Source organism: Oncorhynchus mykiss, chromosome 3, assembly GCF_013265735.2.
Source record: "Oncorhynchus mykiss isolate Arlee chromosome 3, USDA_OmykA_1.1, whole genome shotgun sequence".
Taxonomy (NCBI): domain Eukaryota; kingdom Metazoa; phylum Chordata; class Actinopteri; order Salmoniformes; family Salmonidae; genus Oncorhynchus; species Oncorhynchus mykiss.
In genome coordinates, this window is record NC_048567.1 from 78269454 (window position 1) to 78286151 (window position 16698).

General features: G+C 43.4%; 1 protein-coding gene across 2 annotated transcripts; it reads left to right on the forward strand.

Annotated features, from left to right (window-relative positions):
- The first annotated feature begins 4499 nt into the window (after positions 1-4499).
- Positions 4500-16296, forward strand: LOC110520640 (CD276 antigen). Of its 2 annotated transcripts, none has more exons than XM_021598060.2 (7): positions 4500-4777; positions 5371-5429; positions 7059-7242; positions 8045-8314; positions 8804-8893; positions 9016-9096; positions 14031-16296. In XM_021598060.2, the coding sequence occupies exons 3-7, from the start codon at positions 7218-7220 to the stop codon at positions 14057-14059; spliced, it is 495 nt and encodes a 164-aa protein (XP_021453735.2). In that variant the 5' UTR covers positions 4500-4777; positions 5371-5429; positions 7059-7217; the 3' UTR covers positions 14060-16296. The 2 variants fall into 2 exon arrangements, with proteins under 2 accessions (XP_021453735.2, XP_021453734.2); XM_021598059.2 differs by having other exon boundaries at positions 4502-4777; positions 7059-7427.
- Positions 16297-16698: the final 402 nt, after the last annotated feature.

Here is a 16698-nt window from a genome sequence, read left to right on the forward strand (position 1 = left end):
TTACCATGACCGGATCATTACAGGCCTGCAGCTCTCTGTGATCCACTTACCATGACCGGATCATTACAGGCCTGCAGCTCTCTGTGATCCACTTACCATGACCGGATCATTACAGGCCTGCAGCTCTCTGTGATCCACTTACCATGACCGGATCATTACAGGCCTGCAGCCCTCTGTGATCCACTTACCATGACCGGATCATTACAGGCCTGCAGCTCTCTGTGATCCACTTACCATGACCGGATCATTACAGGCCTGCAGCTCTCTGTGATCCACTTACCATGACCGGATCATTACAGGCCTGCAGCCCTCTGTGATCCACTTACCATGACCGGATCATTACAGGCCTGCAGCTCTCTGTGATCCACTTACCATGACCGGATCATTACAGGCCTGCAGCTCTCTGTGATCCACTTACCATGACCGGATCATTACAGGCCTGCAGCCCTCTGTGATCCACTTACCATGACCGGATCATTACAGGCCTGCAGCTCTCTGTGATCCACTTACCATGACCGGATCATTACAGGCCTGCAGCCCTCTGTGATCCACTTACCATGACCGGATCATTACAGGCCTGCAGCCCTCTGTGATCCACTTACCATGACCGGATCATTACAGGCCTGCAGCTCTCTGTGATCCACTTACCATGACCGGATCATTACAGGCCTGCATCTCTCTGTGATCCACTTACCATGACCGGATCATTACAGGCCTGCAGCCCTCTGTGATCCACTTACCATGACCGGATCATTACAGGCCTGCAGCTCTCTGTGATCCACTTACCATGACCGGATCATTACAGGCCTGCAGCTCTCTGTGATCCACTTACCATGACCGGATCATTACAGGCCTGCAGCCCTCTGTGATCCACTTACCATGACCGGATCATTACAGGCCTGCAGCTCTCTGTGATCCACTTACCATGACCGGATCATTACAGGCCTGCAGCCCTCTGTGATCCACTTACCATGACCGGATCATTACAGGCCTGCAGCCCTCTGTGATCCACTTACCATGACCGGATCATTACAGGCCTGCAGCTCTCTGTGATCCACTTACCATGACCGGATCATTACAGGCCTGCAGCTCTCTGTGATCCACTTACCATGACCGGATCATTACAGGCCTGCAGCTCTCTGTGATCCACTTACCATGACCGGATCATTACAGGCCTGCAGCTCTCTGTGATCCACTTACCATGACCGGATCATTACAGGCCTGCAGCTCTCTGTGATCCACTTACCATGACCGGATCATTACAGGCCTACAGCTCTCTGTGATCCACTTACCATGACCGGCTCATTACAGGCCTGCAGCTCTATTTAACACTGATCAACTACCTAAAAGGAGGAGCTGCTGATTCTACATTTCTAAGACTTTAATAATTCTTTATCTGAAATGTTTGGTTGCATTCTAATGTGATTGTCTCTGTCTCTATGTCTGTCTCTCTGTTTTTCTGTCTCTCTCTGTGTCTCCCTGTCTCTCTATCTGTCTCTCTGTCTTTCTGTCTTTCTCTCTCTCTCTGTGTCTCCCTGTCTCTCTCTGTGTCTCCATGTCTCTCTGTCGCTCTGTCTTTCTGTCTCTCTGTCTGACTATTTATCTCTGTCTGTCTCTAGCTCTGCTTCTGTCTCTCTCTCTGTGTCTCTCTCTGTCTCATTCTCTGTCTCTGTCTCATTCTCTGTCTCATTCTCTGTCTCTGTCTCCGTCTCATTCTCTGTCTCTGTCTCTCCGCCTCTGTCTCTCCGCCTCTGTCTCTCCGTATCTGTCTCTCCTTCTCCGTCTCTCTCTCAGGTAGGCAGTGAACCCCATCAGTAGTAGGAAATGAAGGGGTAGTTTCCAGGAACAAAATGTGTCTTACTTACTGTGGTGGTATTTGATATTCTAAGAAGTGCACACACACACACACACACAGAGAGAGAGAGAGACCCACCACTGCTAACAGAAGGGAGACGGTTCCTGGAACTAAAAAATAATTGTTCTAGAAATGAATCATCCCCAGCTGACACGCACACACACACACACACACACACACACACACACACACACACACACACACACACACACACACACACACACACACACACACACACACACACACACACACACACACACACACACACACACACACACACACACACACACACACACACATTCCCTATTGACATGAACTGTGCCCAATCAAACTACTCCAAAGGGAAACAGGAAGTTATTAGAACCTGTGACTTAACGCTGACTGCTCCTGTAACTGGATCTGGACAAGTCTGTTAAATGTAATGGAGGTATTACAACATGTGACTTAACGCTGACTGCCCCAGTAACTGGATCTGGACAAGTCTGTTAAATGTAATGGAGGTATTACAACATGTCATGTAGTGTAATACAGAATGTTTGTAGTCAATTGAAACTGTCTCTTCAGGTTTCACCTATTAGCAAAGAGAAGTCTACCTTTCCTTTCTCTTCCCCTGATTCTTCTTCTTCTCCTTTCCTTTCCCTTTCCCTGATTCTTCTTCTTCTTCTCCTTTCCTTTCTCTTCCCCTGATTCTTCTTCTTCTCCTTTCCTTTCTCTTTCCCTGATTCTTCTTCTTCTTCTCATTTCCTTTCCCTTTCCCTGATTCTTCTTCTTCTTCTCCTTTCCTTTCTCTTTCCCTGATTCTTCTTCTTCTTCTCCTTTCCCTTTCCCTGATTCTTCTTCTTCTTTCCTTTCTCTTTCCCTGATTCTTCTTCTCCTTTCCTTTCTCTTTCCCTGATTCTTCTTCTTCCCCTTTCCTTTCTCTTTCCCTGATTCTTCTTCTTCTTCCCCTTTCCTTTCTCTTTCCCTGATTCTTCTTCTTCCCCTTTCCTTTCTCTTTCCCTGATTCTTCTTCTTCTTCCCCTTTCCTTTCTCTTTCCCTGATTCCTCTTTTCTTCCCCTTTCCTTTCTCTTTCCCTGATTCTTCTTCTTCTTCCCCTTTCCTTTCTCTTTCCCTGATTCTTCTTCTTCTTCCCTTTTCCTTTCTCTTTCCCTGATTCCTATTTTCTTCCCCTTTCCCTTCTCTTTCCCTGATTCCTCTTTTCTTCTCCTTTCCTTTCTCATTCCCTGATTCCTCTTTTCTTCCCCTTTCCTTTCCCTTTCCCTGATTCTTCTTCTTCTCCTTTCCTTTCCCTTTCCCTGATTCTTCTTCTTCTCCTTTCCTTTCCCTTTCCCTGATTCTTCTTCTTCTCCTTTCCTTTCTCTTTCCCTGATTCTTCTTCTTCTCCTTTCCTTTCTCTTTCCCTGATTCTTCTTCTTCTCCTTTCCTTTCCCTGATTCTTCCCCTTTCCTTTCTCTTCCCCTGATTTCTCTTCTTCTTCTTCCACTTTCTTTTGAAACATTCTTTCTCTTGTTCTCTTTTTGTCTTTCATATCCCCCTTTGCAGGAGTCCCCCACTTATCTCTCTCTCTCTCTGAGTCCTACACTTCTTCTATTTCAGGTTTTTTTATTTCACCTTTATTTAACCAGGTAGGCCAGTTGAGAACAAGTTCTCATTTACAATTGTGACCTGGCCAAGATAAAGCAAAGCAGTGCGACAGAAACAACAACACAGAGTTACACATGGAATAAACAGTCAATAACACAATAGAAAAAAAACGTTTACATGATTGATTTATTTCTCTCTCTCTCTCTCTCTCTCTCTCTCTCTCTCTCTCTCTCAATAGATTACTTAAGATATGTCATACATTTTTGCAGAGGAGATTTTAGTCACAAAAAAACCTGGCCTAAGACAAAAATGAACTAAACCGTCACAAAAGGCTGCCATAATATATAGTGCAAGTCAAAAGTTTGGACTCATTCAAGGGTTTTTCTTTATTTTTACTATTTTCTACATTGTAGAATAATAGTGAATACTTAAAAACTATTAAATAACACATATGGAATCATGTAGTAACCCAAAAAGTGTTTGTTTAACACTTTTTTGGTTACTACATGATTCCATATGTGTTATTTAACTATATTTTAGATTCTTCAAAGTAGCCACCCTTTGCCTTGATGACAGCTTTGCACATTCTTGGCATTCTCTCAACCAGCTTCATGAGGTAGTCACCTGGAATGCATTTCAATAAACAGGTGTGCCTTGTTAAGAGTTAATTTTTGGAATTTCTTTCCTTCGTAATGCGTTTTTTCCAAACAGTTGTGTTGTGACAAGGTAGGGGTGGTATACAGAAGATAGCCCTATTTGGTAAAAGACCAAGTCCATATTATGGCAAGAACGGCTCAAATAAGCAAAGAGAAATGACAGACCATCATTACTTTAAGACATGAAGGTCAGTCAATAAGGAACAAAAATGTAGAAAATAGTAAAAATAACTTTTGACTGGTAGTGTATAAATTAACTGTTTTGGGAAGCATGAGGACGCCTTAAAGGGGAATTTAGTTTTGTCACGGCATCACTGCAACACCAAGCTGGAACGAGTGCATTTTAATTTCATTGGTAGAATTGGGAAGTTTTAACTTCCTGTTTTAAAAGTGAGTGGTGTCGTGCTGCCTTTGCACAGCGGAGCGATGCTCTTCCACTTCTCAGAATGGTGTCTAGGTCTCGCAAGTTGCGCAGTCAGTTGACTACATTTTTTTTTACACCATTTCAGCAGCTCAAAAGATTTGAGGCTGATCCAAAATCAAAAAGCCAGGTCTTGGTGACATCCCTGGAGGAGAGGGGTGTGGCTCATTCATTGCAGTGCTATATCATCACCAAAGATCATTCGCTGTCTGCCAGTCTGATCAGGATTATAATCTATCTACAAAGGCTTCAGTCTGCTGGTGAGTTCTTCCTCATGGAATTGTGTTACATGAGGATATGGGAATGCATTAAAAAAAAAAAACTCTTGTATGATCTTATTAAAAAAAGTGTTTCCTTCTTCGATGAACTGAAAGCTGGCATCAAATCAACTTCCTTGTAACTTTTGTTCGTGTTTAAATTGGAACGTTTCTCTGTGAAACTCCATATCTTCTCCATAGCAGCTTGTAAATCAAACTAGAAAAGGAATAACAAACCTCAGCAGTAGCTCAACAACGATGTGTCAGTTATGTTAATGCTTAACTTTTGTAGGCCGTCATTGTAAATAAGAATTTGTTCTCAACTGACTTGCCTAGTTTAAAAAAAAAGATTTGATCAAAAATAAACAGTTGCAGTGTCAACATGCCAATGTGTCAAAGTTCTTGCCTCTGAGGGCGATAGCTGACAGGCTATTTGACATGGTATATACGACTGAATGTGATTGTCACGTCAGGATGAAATGGTATCCCCTTCTTTATGAAATCTCCTCCTCCCTTTCCTTTTGGATTTGCATAAACTTCCCATTTATAGACAATGTGGTTCATTTAACTATTTCGCTACATATTTCTTCCCTTAGAATGGTCTGCGTTCATCTCAAAATGGCTGTTGGGATTGTCTTAGCTGTTCTGCTGTATGGTAAGTTTCCACAGCTAAGTTCACTTCTGTTTTCATTCATCAACATAGACAGCCACGAGGTTATAGGCCACCACCCGCTCTGATTTCTATCTAGTGTACACTGTGAGCAGAGCACCAAAGCGGCTGCACATACTGGACACTGTAGATGACATGGTCCAAAACGGTGTTAGTAAGGACAACCTTGTTATCAGAAAGGGAACACACACACACACACACACACAAAAAGGAAGTATCATTATAAAACTGGTCTTGGATTGTGAAAGTTGTTTGACGTCAATGAAGACGTAGACTTTCGAAAATGTCGACCGGGTAAGATTTCTTCAGAACCGCTAAATCGATGTGGTGTGTCCCCCCACACCAAACAAATAACTGTGTGACAAATGCACAGAAGCAAATATGTGCCTTTTCATCTCAATGGAGCATCATATTATATATTGATTGCCCGGAGGTGGCAGGGTAGCCCAGTGGTTAGAGCATTGGACTAGTAACCGGAAGGTTGCAAGGTCAAACCCCCAAGCTGACAAGGTACAAATCTGTCATTCTGCCCCTGAACAGGCAGTTAACCCACTGTTCCTAGGCCGTCATTGAAAATAAGAATTTGTTCTTAACTGACTTGCCTAGTTAAATAAAGGTAAAATTAAAAAAAATATTTATAATCATTTCAACTTGTTCTTATTTTATTATATTATAACTATTGGCTGTGTCTGATTCTAATCAGAGCTGAAAGTTTTACGGAGTCATGACCTATCGCTCGCTGTTATCAACCACATCTACGGTGGAGTCGTAAGCAGAGGCAGGTCCTCTGCTGTAGCCAGGTTTACACTGGATTAGATAGCCCTACCAACACCTTGGTAACCTGGCTATTGAATTGTGACAGAACAGTAGGCCTGTATCTTATCCAGACAAATTAAGACTATACATTTCTATTGAAGTCAAAATTAGTCTAATATTTGAACAGAAAGCATCCCTCAGCTGTAGGAAACATTGAAAGCATGTTTTTAAAACTAGGCAAGTCGGTTAAGAACAAATTCCTATTTAAAATGACGGCCTACCCCGGCTAAACCCGGACGACGCTAGGCCAATTGTGTGCCGCCCAATCACGGCCGGATGTGATTCAGCCTGGATTCAAACAGACTGTAGTGTCGCCTCTAGCACAGAGATGCAGTGCCTTAGACCGCTGCGCCACTCGGGAGCCCAAATGGTGTGCCACATTCTACGTGAACTTCTATCTGTATATTCGCTAGCTACTCCTCTCCAACACAATAGTGCTGTCAGAGCGGAATCCAATGTTGAAAAAAAAATGGGTGAAAGGAACTTCCAGTAGAAAGGCCTGAGAAGTTTCCCAACAGCAGGGTGAGCAGGGAACCACCAGCCTGACCCAACCAACTCTGAGTCACAACTGGGAATAGAGAGAGGCAGGAAAGTCCCAGGCTTGTAGTTGTAGTACTTGAACAATATGCCAAGTCCATTTTCTTTTTAAGCCTGCACAAAACACGTCATCTCTTTTGAGGCCTATTTCGATACATCACAGTGAAAGTTCTCCGATGAGTCAACCAGAAAATGTCATATTAGAGTGGTAAATGTGGAGTTGCGTTTTAACTAACTATTGCCTCTTTTATGTTTTGAAAGTTATTTCAGTAGTTTCATCAACACACCCAAAGGAGCAAACCGTTGTTGGAATCATCGGACAGCCCGTCCTTCTGCCCTGTGACCGCTCCACATTGGCAACTCCCAACTACCCAACAAAAACAAGAATATATTGGCAAGATTTAACCCCCAGAGTGCTGCATGTTTTCAAAGATGGAAACGAGGAGTATGTACACCAAAACCTTTGGTACAAAAACAGGACAACAATTAACACAGATCAGTTGGCTTCTGGAAATCTGTCACTCCTGCTCAACCCAGTTAATGTCCGAGACAATCTCCTGACCTGCAAAGTTTTTCTAATAATCAATGGTGTAAATTCTCAAGAGTGCCAAATCACTGTCAATGTAGCAGGTAGGCTATGGCTTAATTAGAGAGATATTGTTAAATCAGGCTCATGTTGTTGGGTGGGACTGGAACATAATGGTGCTTTAAATCAAATGTTATTTGTCACATACACATGGTTAGCAGATGTTAATGCGAGTGTAGCGAAATGCTTGTGCTTCTAGTTCCGACAATGCAGTAATAACCAACAAGTAATCTAACTAACAATTCCAAAACTACTACCTTATAGACACAAGTGTAAGGGGATAAAGAATATGTACATAAAGATATATGAATGAGTGATGGTACAGAGCGGCATAGGCAAGATACAGTAGAAGGTATTGAGTGCAGTATATACATATGAGATGAGTATGTAAACAAAGTGGCATAGTTAAAGTGGCTAGTGATACATGTTTTACATAAGGATGCAGTAGATGATATAGAGTACAGTATACATATGAGATTAATGATGTAGGGTATGTAAACATTATATTAGGTAGCATTGTTTAAAGTGGCTAGTGATATATTTTAGCTTTAGCTCATAATATAAATATCATACCCTGTTCTGGAAACATTTCCATTAACTATCAATGCATCTGTCTCATAGTTATGCTGGTTCTGGCTTTGTCCCATTGTGCTCCCTGCAGCAAGTTACCAAAAGCCCACATTAAACTTCACAGACATGACGCTTGTGTGCACCACCCACGGAGGCTTCCCTGAACACCAGGTGACATGGAGGACCCATAACCGTACTTTGGAGCGTCACGAGGCTGTCACCAAGACTACCCAGGATCCTGGAACAGGAACCTACAACATCAGCAGCCAAGTGAATGTGACAGAGGGACAGAATATAACCTGCAGTATCTACAACCCCATCCTCAATGAGACCCAGAGTAACTTTATCGTCATACCAGCCTGTGAGTTCTACCATCCAGTGAATGTACAGAGACAGTGAGGCCTACTCACTTCAGTTACACTGCTGTAATTACAAAGATTTAAATCAGATTTAGACCAGTAAAGGAGACCATTTCACCTCAACTAGAGTAGCTGCATTGCAGGATGTCTTTCAAGTGTATCAGGCCACATGACAAATGTGTAAATATCACAGTTCAGACAGTCGTGAAAGCAAGTACAGCTCAAACCCAATGGAGCTCAGACACCGCCCCCTAGTGGATAGGCTCAGTAAACCAAAATTATTTTTGAAACATTACGCAGCATGGCACATTAAGAATATCCAATTTAAATGAGGTCCATAAATGTCTATGTTTTGTCTTTGTCAAAACCAGGATAAGCAAACGGTATACAACTAAGGGAACATGTTAGATTAGAAGTTTCCAAGAGAGAACTAAATCACAGCATGTTTTCTAGTTCATGTACAACATGGTCTTCACATTGTGTCTTTACAGCCAAAGAGGAAAACCATTTACTGAAATGGATCCTGGCTGCAGTTTGTCCATTGGTCGTATTGTTGACTGCCGTCGTTCTCTGTGTAAAATGTGAGTCTCATTCTTTCTCATTGTGAATTTACTTACAGTAGTAAGCTGGTGTTGTGTAACTCGGTAAGGGTCAAGGTAGTGTTGTGTATTGTAAAAGTGGGCATACTGCTCTGTTACTGCAGACCCCAACCTCAGGAAGTCATGGAGGAAGATGATCCATTGCTGTCCTGAACCTGAACCTGAAAACACTGCACAAGAACCAGGTGAGTCGTATACTGCACAGTACTACACTGCTCAAAAAAATAGGGAAGGGAACACTAAAATAACAAATCCTAGATCTGAACGAATGAAATATTCTTATTAAATACTTTTTTCTTTACATAGTTGAATGTGCTGACAACAAAATCACACAAAAATTATCAATGGAAATCAAATGTATTAACCCATGGAGGTCTGGATTTGGAGTCACACTCAAAATTAAAGTGGAAAACCACACTACAGGCTGATCCAACTTTGATTTAATGTCCTTAAAACAAGTCAAAATGAGGCTCAGTAGTGTGTGTGGCGTCCACGTGCCTGTATGACCTCCCTACAACGCCTGGGCATGCTGCTGATGAGGTGGCGGATGGTCTCCTGAGGGATCTCCTCCCAGACCTGGACTAAAGCATCCGCCAACCCCTGGACAGTCTGTGGTGGGTTGTTGGTGGATGGAGCGAGACATGATGTCCCAGATGTGCTCAATTGGATTCAGGTCTGGGGAACGGGCAGGCCAGTCCATAGCATCAATGACTTCCTCTTGCAGGAACTGCTGACACACTCCAGCCACATGAGGTCTAGCATTGTCTTGCGTTAGGAGGAACCCAGGGGCTAACCGCACCAGCATATGGTCTCACAAGGGGTCTGAGGATCTCATCTCGGTACCTAATGGCAGTCAGGCTACCTCTGGCGAGCACATGGAGGGCTGTGCGGCCCCCCAAGGAAATGCCACCCCACACTATGACTGACCCACCGCCAAACCGGTTATGCTGGAGGGTGTTGTAGGCAGCAGAACGTTCTCCACGGCGTCTCCAGACTGTCACGTCTGTCACATGTGCTCAGTGTGAACCTGCTTTCATCTGTGAAGAGCACAGGGCGCCAGTGGCGAATTTGCCAATCTTGGTGTTCTCTGGCAAATGCCAAACGTCCTGCACGGTGTTGGGCTGTAAGCACAACCCCCACCTGTGGACGTCGGGCCCTCATACCACCCTCATGGAGTCTGTTTCTGACCATTTGAGCAGACACATGCACATTTGTGGCCTGCTGGAGGTCATTTTGCAGTGCTCCTCCTGCTCCTCCTTGCACAAAGGCGGAGGTAGCGGTCCTGCTGCTGGGTTGTTGCCCTCCTACGGCCTCCTCCACGTCTCCTGATGTACTGGCCTGTCTCCTGGTAGCGCCTCCATGCTCTGGACACTATGCTGACAGACACAGCAAACCTTCTTGCCACAGCTCGCATTGATGTGCCATCCTGGATGAGCTGCACTACCTGAGCCACTTGTGTGGGTTGTAGACTCCGTCTCATGCTACCACTAGAGTGAAAGCACTGCCAGCATTCAAAAGTGACCAAAACATCAGCCAGGAAGCATAGGAACTGAGAAGTGGTCTGTGGTCCCCACCTGCAGAACCACTCCTTTATTGGGGGTGTCTTGCTAATTGCCTATAATTTCCACCTGTTGTCTATTCCATTTGCACAACAGCATGTGACATTTATTGTCAATTAGTGTTGCTTCCTAAGTGGACAGTTCACAGAAGTGTGATTGACTTGGAGTTACATTGTGTTGTTTAAGTGTTCCCGTTATTTTTTTGAGCAGTGTATATTATATCTGTATAACTTATAGTATATCTGTATATCTTACTGTAGTGTATCTGGTGATGGATTATGGGTACTAACTCCTAAAATTGGGACAGGGTTAATAATCAGGTGTACTATTGAAATATTGAGTGCTTAGGGTTAGAGGGTCTACACCAGAAGTTCATGGTTCATCTATTGGAGGAAGGTGTATATAGTGGGTGCAATTAAGCTTGGAATGTGTTGAGTGCAAGGAAAGCGATCTCGTGTGTCAGACATTGATAAGAAGAGTGAGCACTTTGGGGTAGAGGTCAATTGAAAAGAGGAAGAAGAGATATCACTAAGGTTCTGTCTAGCAACAGAGATGCATTGGCTGTTCAGATGTGTGGGAGGAGACTCAGGAGGAACAGATATCACTAAGGTTCTGTCTAGCAGCAGAGATGCATTGGCTGTTCAGATGTGTGGGAGGAGACTCAGGAGGAACAGATATCACTAAGGTTCTGTCTAGCAGCAGAGATGCATTGGCTGTTCAGATGTGTGGGAGGAGACTCAGGAGGAACAGATATCACTAAGGTTCTGTCTAGCAACAGAGATGCATTGGCTGTTCAGATGTGTGGGAGGAGACTCAGGAGGAACAGATGTCACTAAGGTTCTGTCTAGCAACAGAGATGCATTGGCTGTTCAGATGTGTGGGAGGAGACCCAGGAGGAAGGGTTAAACATCAGTGCTTGTGTGAAATGACGTTGTATTGATCCTCTGGGAAGAATAAACTTCGTGTCCGTCACGTTTTTACTCTGAAAATTTGAACCTAACACTGTATAACTACTATAGTGTATCTGTATGACTTACTGTAGTGTACAGTGGCTTGTGAAAGTATTCACCCCCATTGGCATTTTCCTATTTTGTTGCCTTTCCAACCTGGAATTAAAATAGATTTTTGGGGAGGTTTTTGTCATTTGATTTACACAACATTCCTACCACTTTGAAGATTACAAATATTTTGAGGGGGTGAAACAAACAAGAAATGAGACATATTTTTTTATAACCCAACCCTGATCTGAACTTCTCCACAACCTTGTCTCTGACCTGTTTGGAGAGCTCCTTTGTCTTCATGGGTCCGCTTGCTTGGGGGTGCCCCTTGCTTAGTGGTGTTGCAGACTCTGGGGCCTTTCAGAACAGGTGTGTATATCTATTGAGATCATGTGACAGATCATGTGACACTTAGATTGCTCACAGGTGGACTTTATTTAACTAATTATGTAACTTCTGAAGGTAATTGGTTGTACCAGATCTTATTTAGGGGATTCATTGCACAGGGGGTGAATACATAATACATGTACACGCTGTCACGCCCTGACCTTAGTTATCTTTGTTTTCTTTATTATTTTGGTTCGGTCAGGGTGTGACGAGGGTGGTATGTGTGTTTTTGTCTTGTCTAGGGTTTTTTGTATATCAATGGGGTTTTGGTATTGTCTAGATATATGTAGGTCTATGGTGGCCCTAAATTGGTTCCCAATCAGAGACAGCTGTTTATCGTTGTCTCTGATTGGGGATCCTACTTAGGTTGCCATTTTGGTTTTGTGGGTTATTGTCTATGTGTAGTTGCCTGTGTCAGCACTCGATTTATCACAGCGTCACATTCGTTTTGTTAGTTTGTTTAAGTGGTCTTCGTTAATTAAAGAAGAATGCACACTACGCCTTGGTCTCCTCCTTATGACGAATGTGACAGAATAACCCACCAAACCAGGACCAAGCAGCGTGAAAAGGAGGAACAGCGCTTAATGGAGAGATGGACCTGGGAGGAGATATTAGATGGAGCAGGACCCTGGACACACCCGGGGGAGTATCGCCGTCCTAAGGAGGAGTTAGAGGCAGCGAAAGCGGAATGGCGATACTACGTTGAGAAATACAGGAGAATAGAGGAACGGCGACAATATGAAGGTACATGGCTAGCACGGAAGCCCGAGAGGCAGCTCCAAGATGTTTTTGGGGGGAGGCACACCAGGAGATTGGCTGAGTCAGGTAGGAAACCTGAGCCACCTTCTCGTGCTTACCGTGGGGAGCGTGTAACTGGTCAGGCACCTTGTTATGCAGAGATGCTCAAGGTGTCTCCAGTGCGCTATTCTAGCCCGGTGTGCTCTATTCCAGCTCCTCGCATTTGCCGGGCTAGAATGGGCATCCAGCCAGGACATATTGAGCCAGCTCTATGTTCTGGATCTCCAATGCGTCTCCACGGTCCAGTGTATCCTGTTCCTCCTCCCCGCACTCGCCCTGAGGTGCGTGTCACCAGCCCGGTACCACCAGTACCGGCACCACGCATCAGGCCTCCAGTGTCCAGTACACCCTGCTCCCCAACCTCGCATTGAGGTGTGTGTCACCAGCCCGGTCCCAACAGTGCCGGCACCAGGCCTACAGTGCACCTCGGCAGTCCAGAGCGTCTGGCGACAGTACCCAGTCCAGAGCAGCGTCTGGCGACAGTACCCAGTCCAGAGCAGCGTCTGGCGACAGTACCCAGTCCAGAGCAGCGTCTGGCGACAGTACCCAGTCCAGAGCAGCGTCTAGCGACAGTACCCAGTCCAGAGCAGCGTCTGGCGACAGTACCCAGTCCAGAGCAGCGTCTGGCGACAGTACCCAGTCCAGAGCGTCCGGCGACAGTTCACAGACCAGAACCTCCAACGACGGGCCACAAACCGGAACCTCCAGCGATGGTCCCCAGTCCAGAACATCCGGCGATGATCCACGCAGCGAGGGTCCCCCGGGACCTACGGCGAGGATCCGCAGTCCAGAGCCTCCGACGATGATCCACGGGTCTGTGTTACAAGAGAGGACTGATTGGTTCCCAATCAGAGACCGCTGTTTATCGTGGTCTCTGATTGGGGATCCTATTTAGGTTTCCATTTTCCAATTTGGTTTTGTGGGTTATTGTCTATGTGTAGTTGCCGGTATCAGCACTCGGTTTATCACAGCGTCACAGTCGTTTTGTTAGTTTGTTAAAGTATTATTTGTTAATTAAAGAAGAATGTATTCCTATCACGCTGCGCCTTGGTCTCCTCCTTATGACGAACGTAAAACACGCACAAATTTTCCGTTTCACTTTTTTTTTTAAACAAGTTATTTTTTTTCATTTTCATTTTTTTTCTTCATATTTTGTCTTTGTCCAATAACATGAAATCCAAATAAATCTATTTAAGTTACAGGTTGTAATGCAACAAAATAGGAAAAAATGGCAAGGGGTGTAAGCACTCTATATGCTGTGTAACTGTGTGTAACTTGCTATAGTCTGTGTGTATAACTTGCTATAGACAACTGTAAGTTATACAGTTAGACTATCTGTATAACTTTCATATCTAGTCTCTGATTTGTCTTTTGCAGAAATTGCAGAATTGAATCCACAACAGTAGAAACCAAGTCCCAAGCTTCTCCAGTGACGAGTTACTGCGTTGTTGGTCCATACGGCTGGACAACACGAGGACATTGGTACTGCCAAAATACTCGGAGCCATACTGCTACCAGTAATCTTGCATGGAAGCTGATATGTGATGCTAGTGATCTATGTCCAATATCCAGTGTTTAGGTCCAGGTGTTTATACAAAATAATTGACATAACGTACGGGGAGATCAAATTGAGACGCTGAGCTAAGGGAAACACTTGAAGAAAAGAACCCGGACACAGACACAACGGTAGACACAAAAGGTGTTGTTGAACAGTGAACCTGTCACTGAACCTGCAATGTGTTGCGTTATAATGAAAGTGGTTTTGTCATCATGTGTTTTAGTATTGTCTATGTGTCCCGACATATCACTGACACACAGACAATGAAGAAAGAAAGAAACAATCAAACCGCATTCAAACTTAGACAGGTATGGATAGAGATCACAGGTGGTTGGCGGCACCTTAATTGGGGAGGACGGCCTCGTGGTAATGGTCGGAGCGAAATCAGTGGAATGGTATCAAATACATCAAACACATTGGTTTGATGCCATTCCATTCGCTCCGTTCCAGACATCATTACGAGCCGTCCTCCACTCAACAGCCTCCAATGATAGAGATTCAGGTTCTTTCTGTATCTAACTTGCAGGTCTGCTGTTCATCGCGGTAGTGAATGTCATGTCTCACTGTATTTTTATGGCTGAGTGAATGTCATGTCTCACAGTATTTTTATGGCTGAGTGAATGTCATGTCTCATTGATGGAAGATGTTACAGTGCCTATAGAAAGTTGACACTCCCCTATGAATTTTTTTTCACATTCTGTTGCTTTACAAAGCCTGCTCGCCTCTACAGGATTGGTGGGTCCCCCTCGGAGACGGTTGAGTTAACGTAGGCTAGTGTGATTAGCATGACGTTTTAAGTAACAAGAACATTTCCCAGGACATAGACATATCTGATATGGGCAGAAAGCTTAAATTCTTGTTTAATCTAACTGCACTGTCGAATTACAAAGCCTGCTAGCTGAAAACGTTACCTCACAATGACAGATAAACGATTATAGAATACAAATATAGAATATAACTGTGAACTACAGAGCGTGGGTCGCTTGGGGGTTACCCTACGGTAGCCCCAGTTAGATCAGGCTACTCAACGTGTTTTTATAGAGTTTTTATTTGTTTTGTCTTTTTTTTTTTTTTTTTTTTTTGAGGGGTTTACAGGAATAATATATATTTCAAAGAATATATTCTGTGTGTATAACATGTACCTGTGGGCTGTCACCCAAAAGAAAAACTGAAGAAATACATACAGAGAAATGATCATATTGATCAAGAAAATATTTTGTAGAAGTATAATTCATATGTAAATTAAAAAAAACTGCAACCCTGCATACCTATTTCTGCCCCTTCCACCCACCACTTATCTCCTAACCCCCCCCCCCCCCCCCCCCCCCCTCTCTACTAGCCACTACTTGTGCCAAAGTCTGTTATTTTTAAGTCTTGGTTCCAGTAGTTTATGTTTTTCTAAGAGATTGTCGGTTGGATATACTCTCTGCAAGGTTTTGTATATCTTACCAATCGTATGAACATCCTTTTCTGTCTCAAATAAGATTCCCTCAAGGTTGCTCTGATGCCCAAACTATTTCAAATGTAAAAGTTGTGATACAGTATAACTTTTGAATCTACATTGGTCAGCCCAAAAGTAGTTTTTAATTCTATCATGGAAATAAATGTATTTCCTGTTACCAAGTCATTTGTGTTTTTATGACCCTAGTTTTCCATGTGGACCAATTTATCTGTGAATTCTGAAAAGCTATCCAAGGATTGTTCCATAAGGTTATGTTTATAGGGAGTGATATTTATTCTTGTAGAATACATTTTATTTTCTTCCATATTGTTATCGTGTTCTTGTATAGCCTTGGCTAGTGAGTTGATACAATTCCAAGTCTGGAAGATTTAAAACCACCCTCAGACGTTGAATTCTATGACTTTTATTTGCCCATATAAAGTCTGTTATGACTGCGTATACTTAAAAAAAAAAAAAAGAATGTCTTTGGTGTGGTAATTGGTATTACTGAAAATAAATACAAACATTTTGCCAGCCGTGTCATTCTAAAGAGGTTTATTCCACCTGTAAGATCTATGGGAAGATGATTCCATTTAATTAGAGCTGCTATGATGTTGATGAGTAATGGAATAAAGTTATCTTTATATATTTGTTTGTTGTCCGTTATTAAGAAACCCCCCCCCCCCCCCCAATTCAGCCCCCACCCCCACTTCAACCCCCCCAATTCAGCCCCCCCGTCAACCCCCCCCCCCCCCCCCCCCCCCCCCCGCCCCCCACTTCAACCCCCTCCACTTCAGCCCCAACCCCCCCAAACACTGTAATTTTTATTCAGACATTTGGAACAACACAAATAAATAATCATAACATTTAAAACTATAAAAATATATACAACTGTAAGACTCAGAAATATCAAAAAGAAGTAAGAAAGACAAAAATAAACAAATTGTAGTATATATATATACATATACAAATAAAAAAGCGAATGGAATTATTACACTATTACCATAATGCTAACAAAAAAAACAAATAAAACTACATTGCACAAT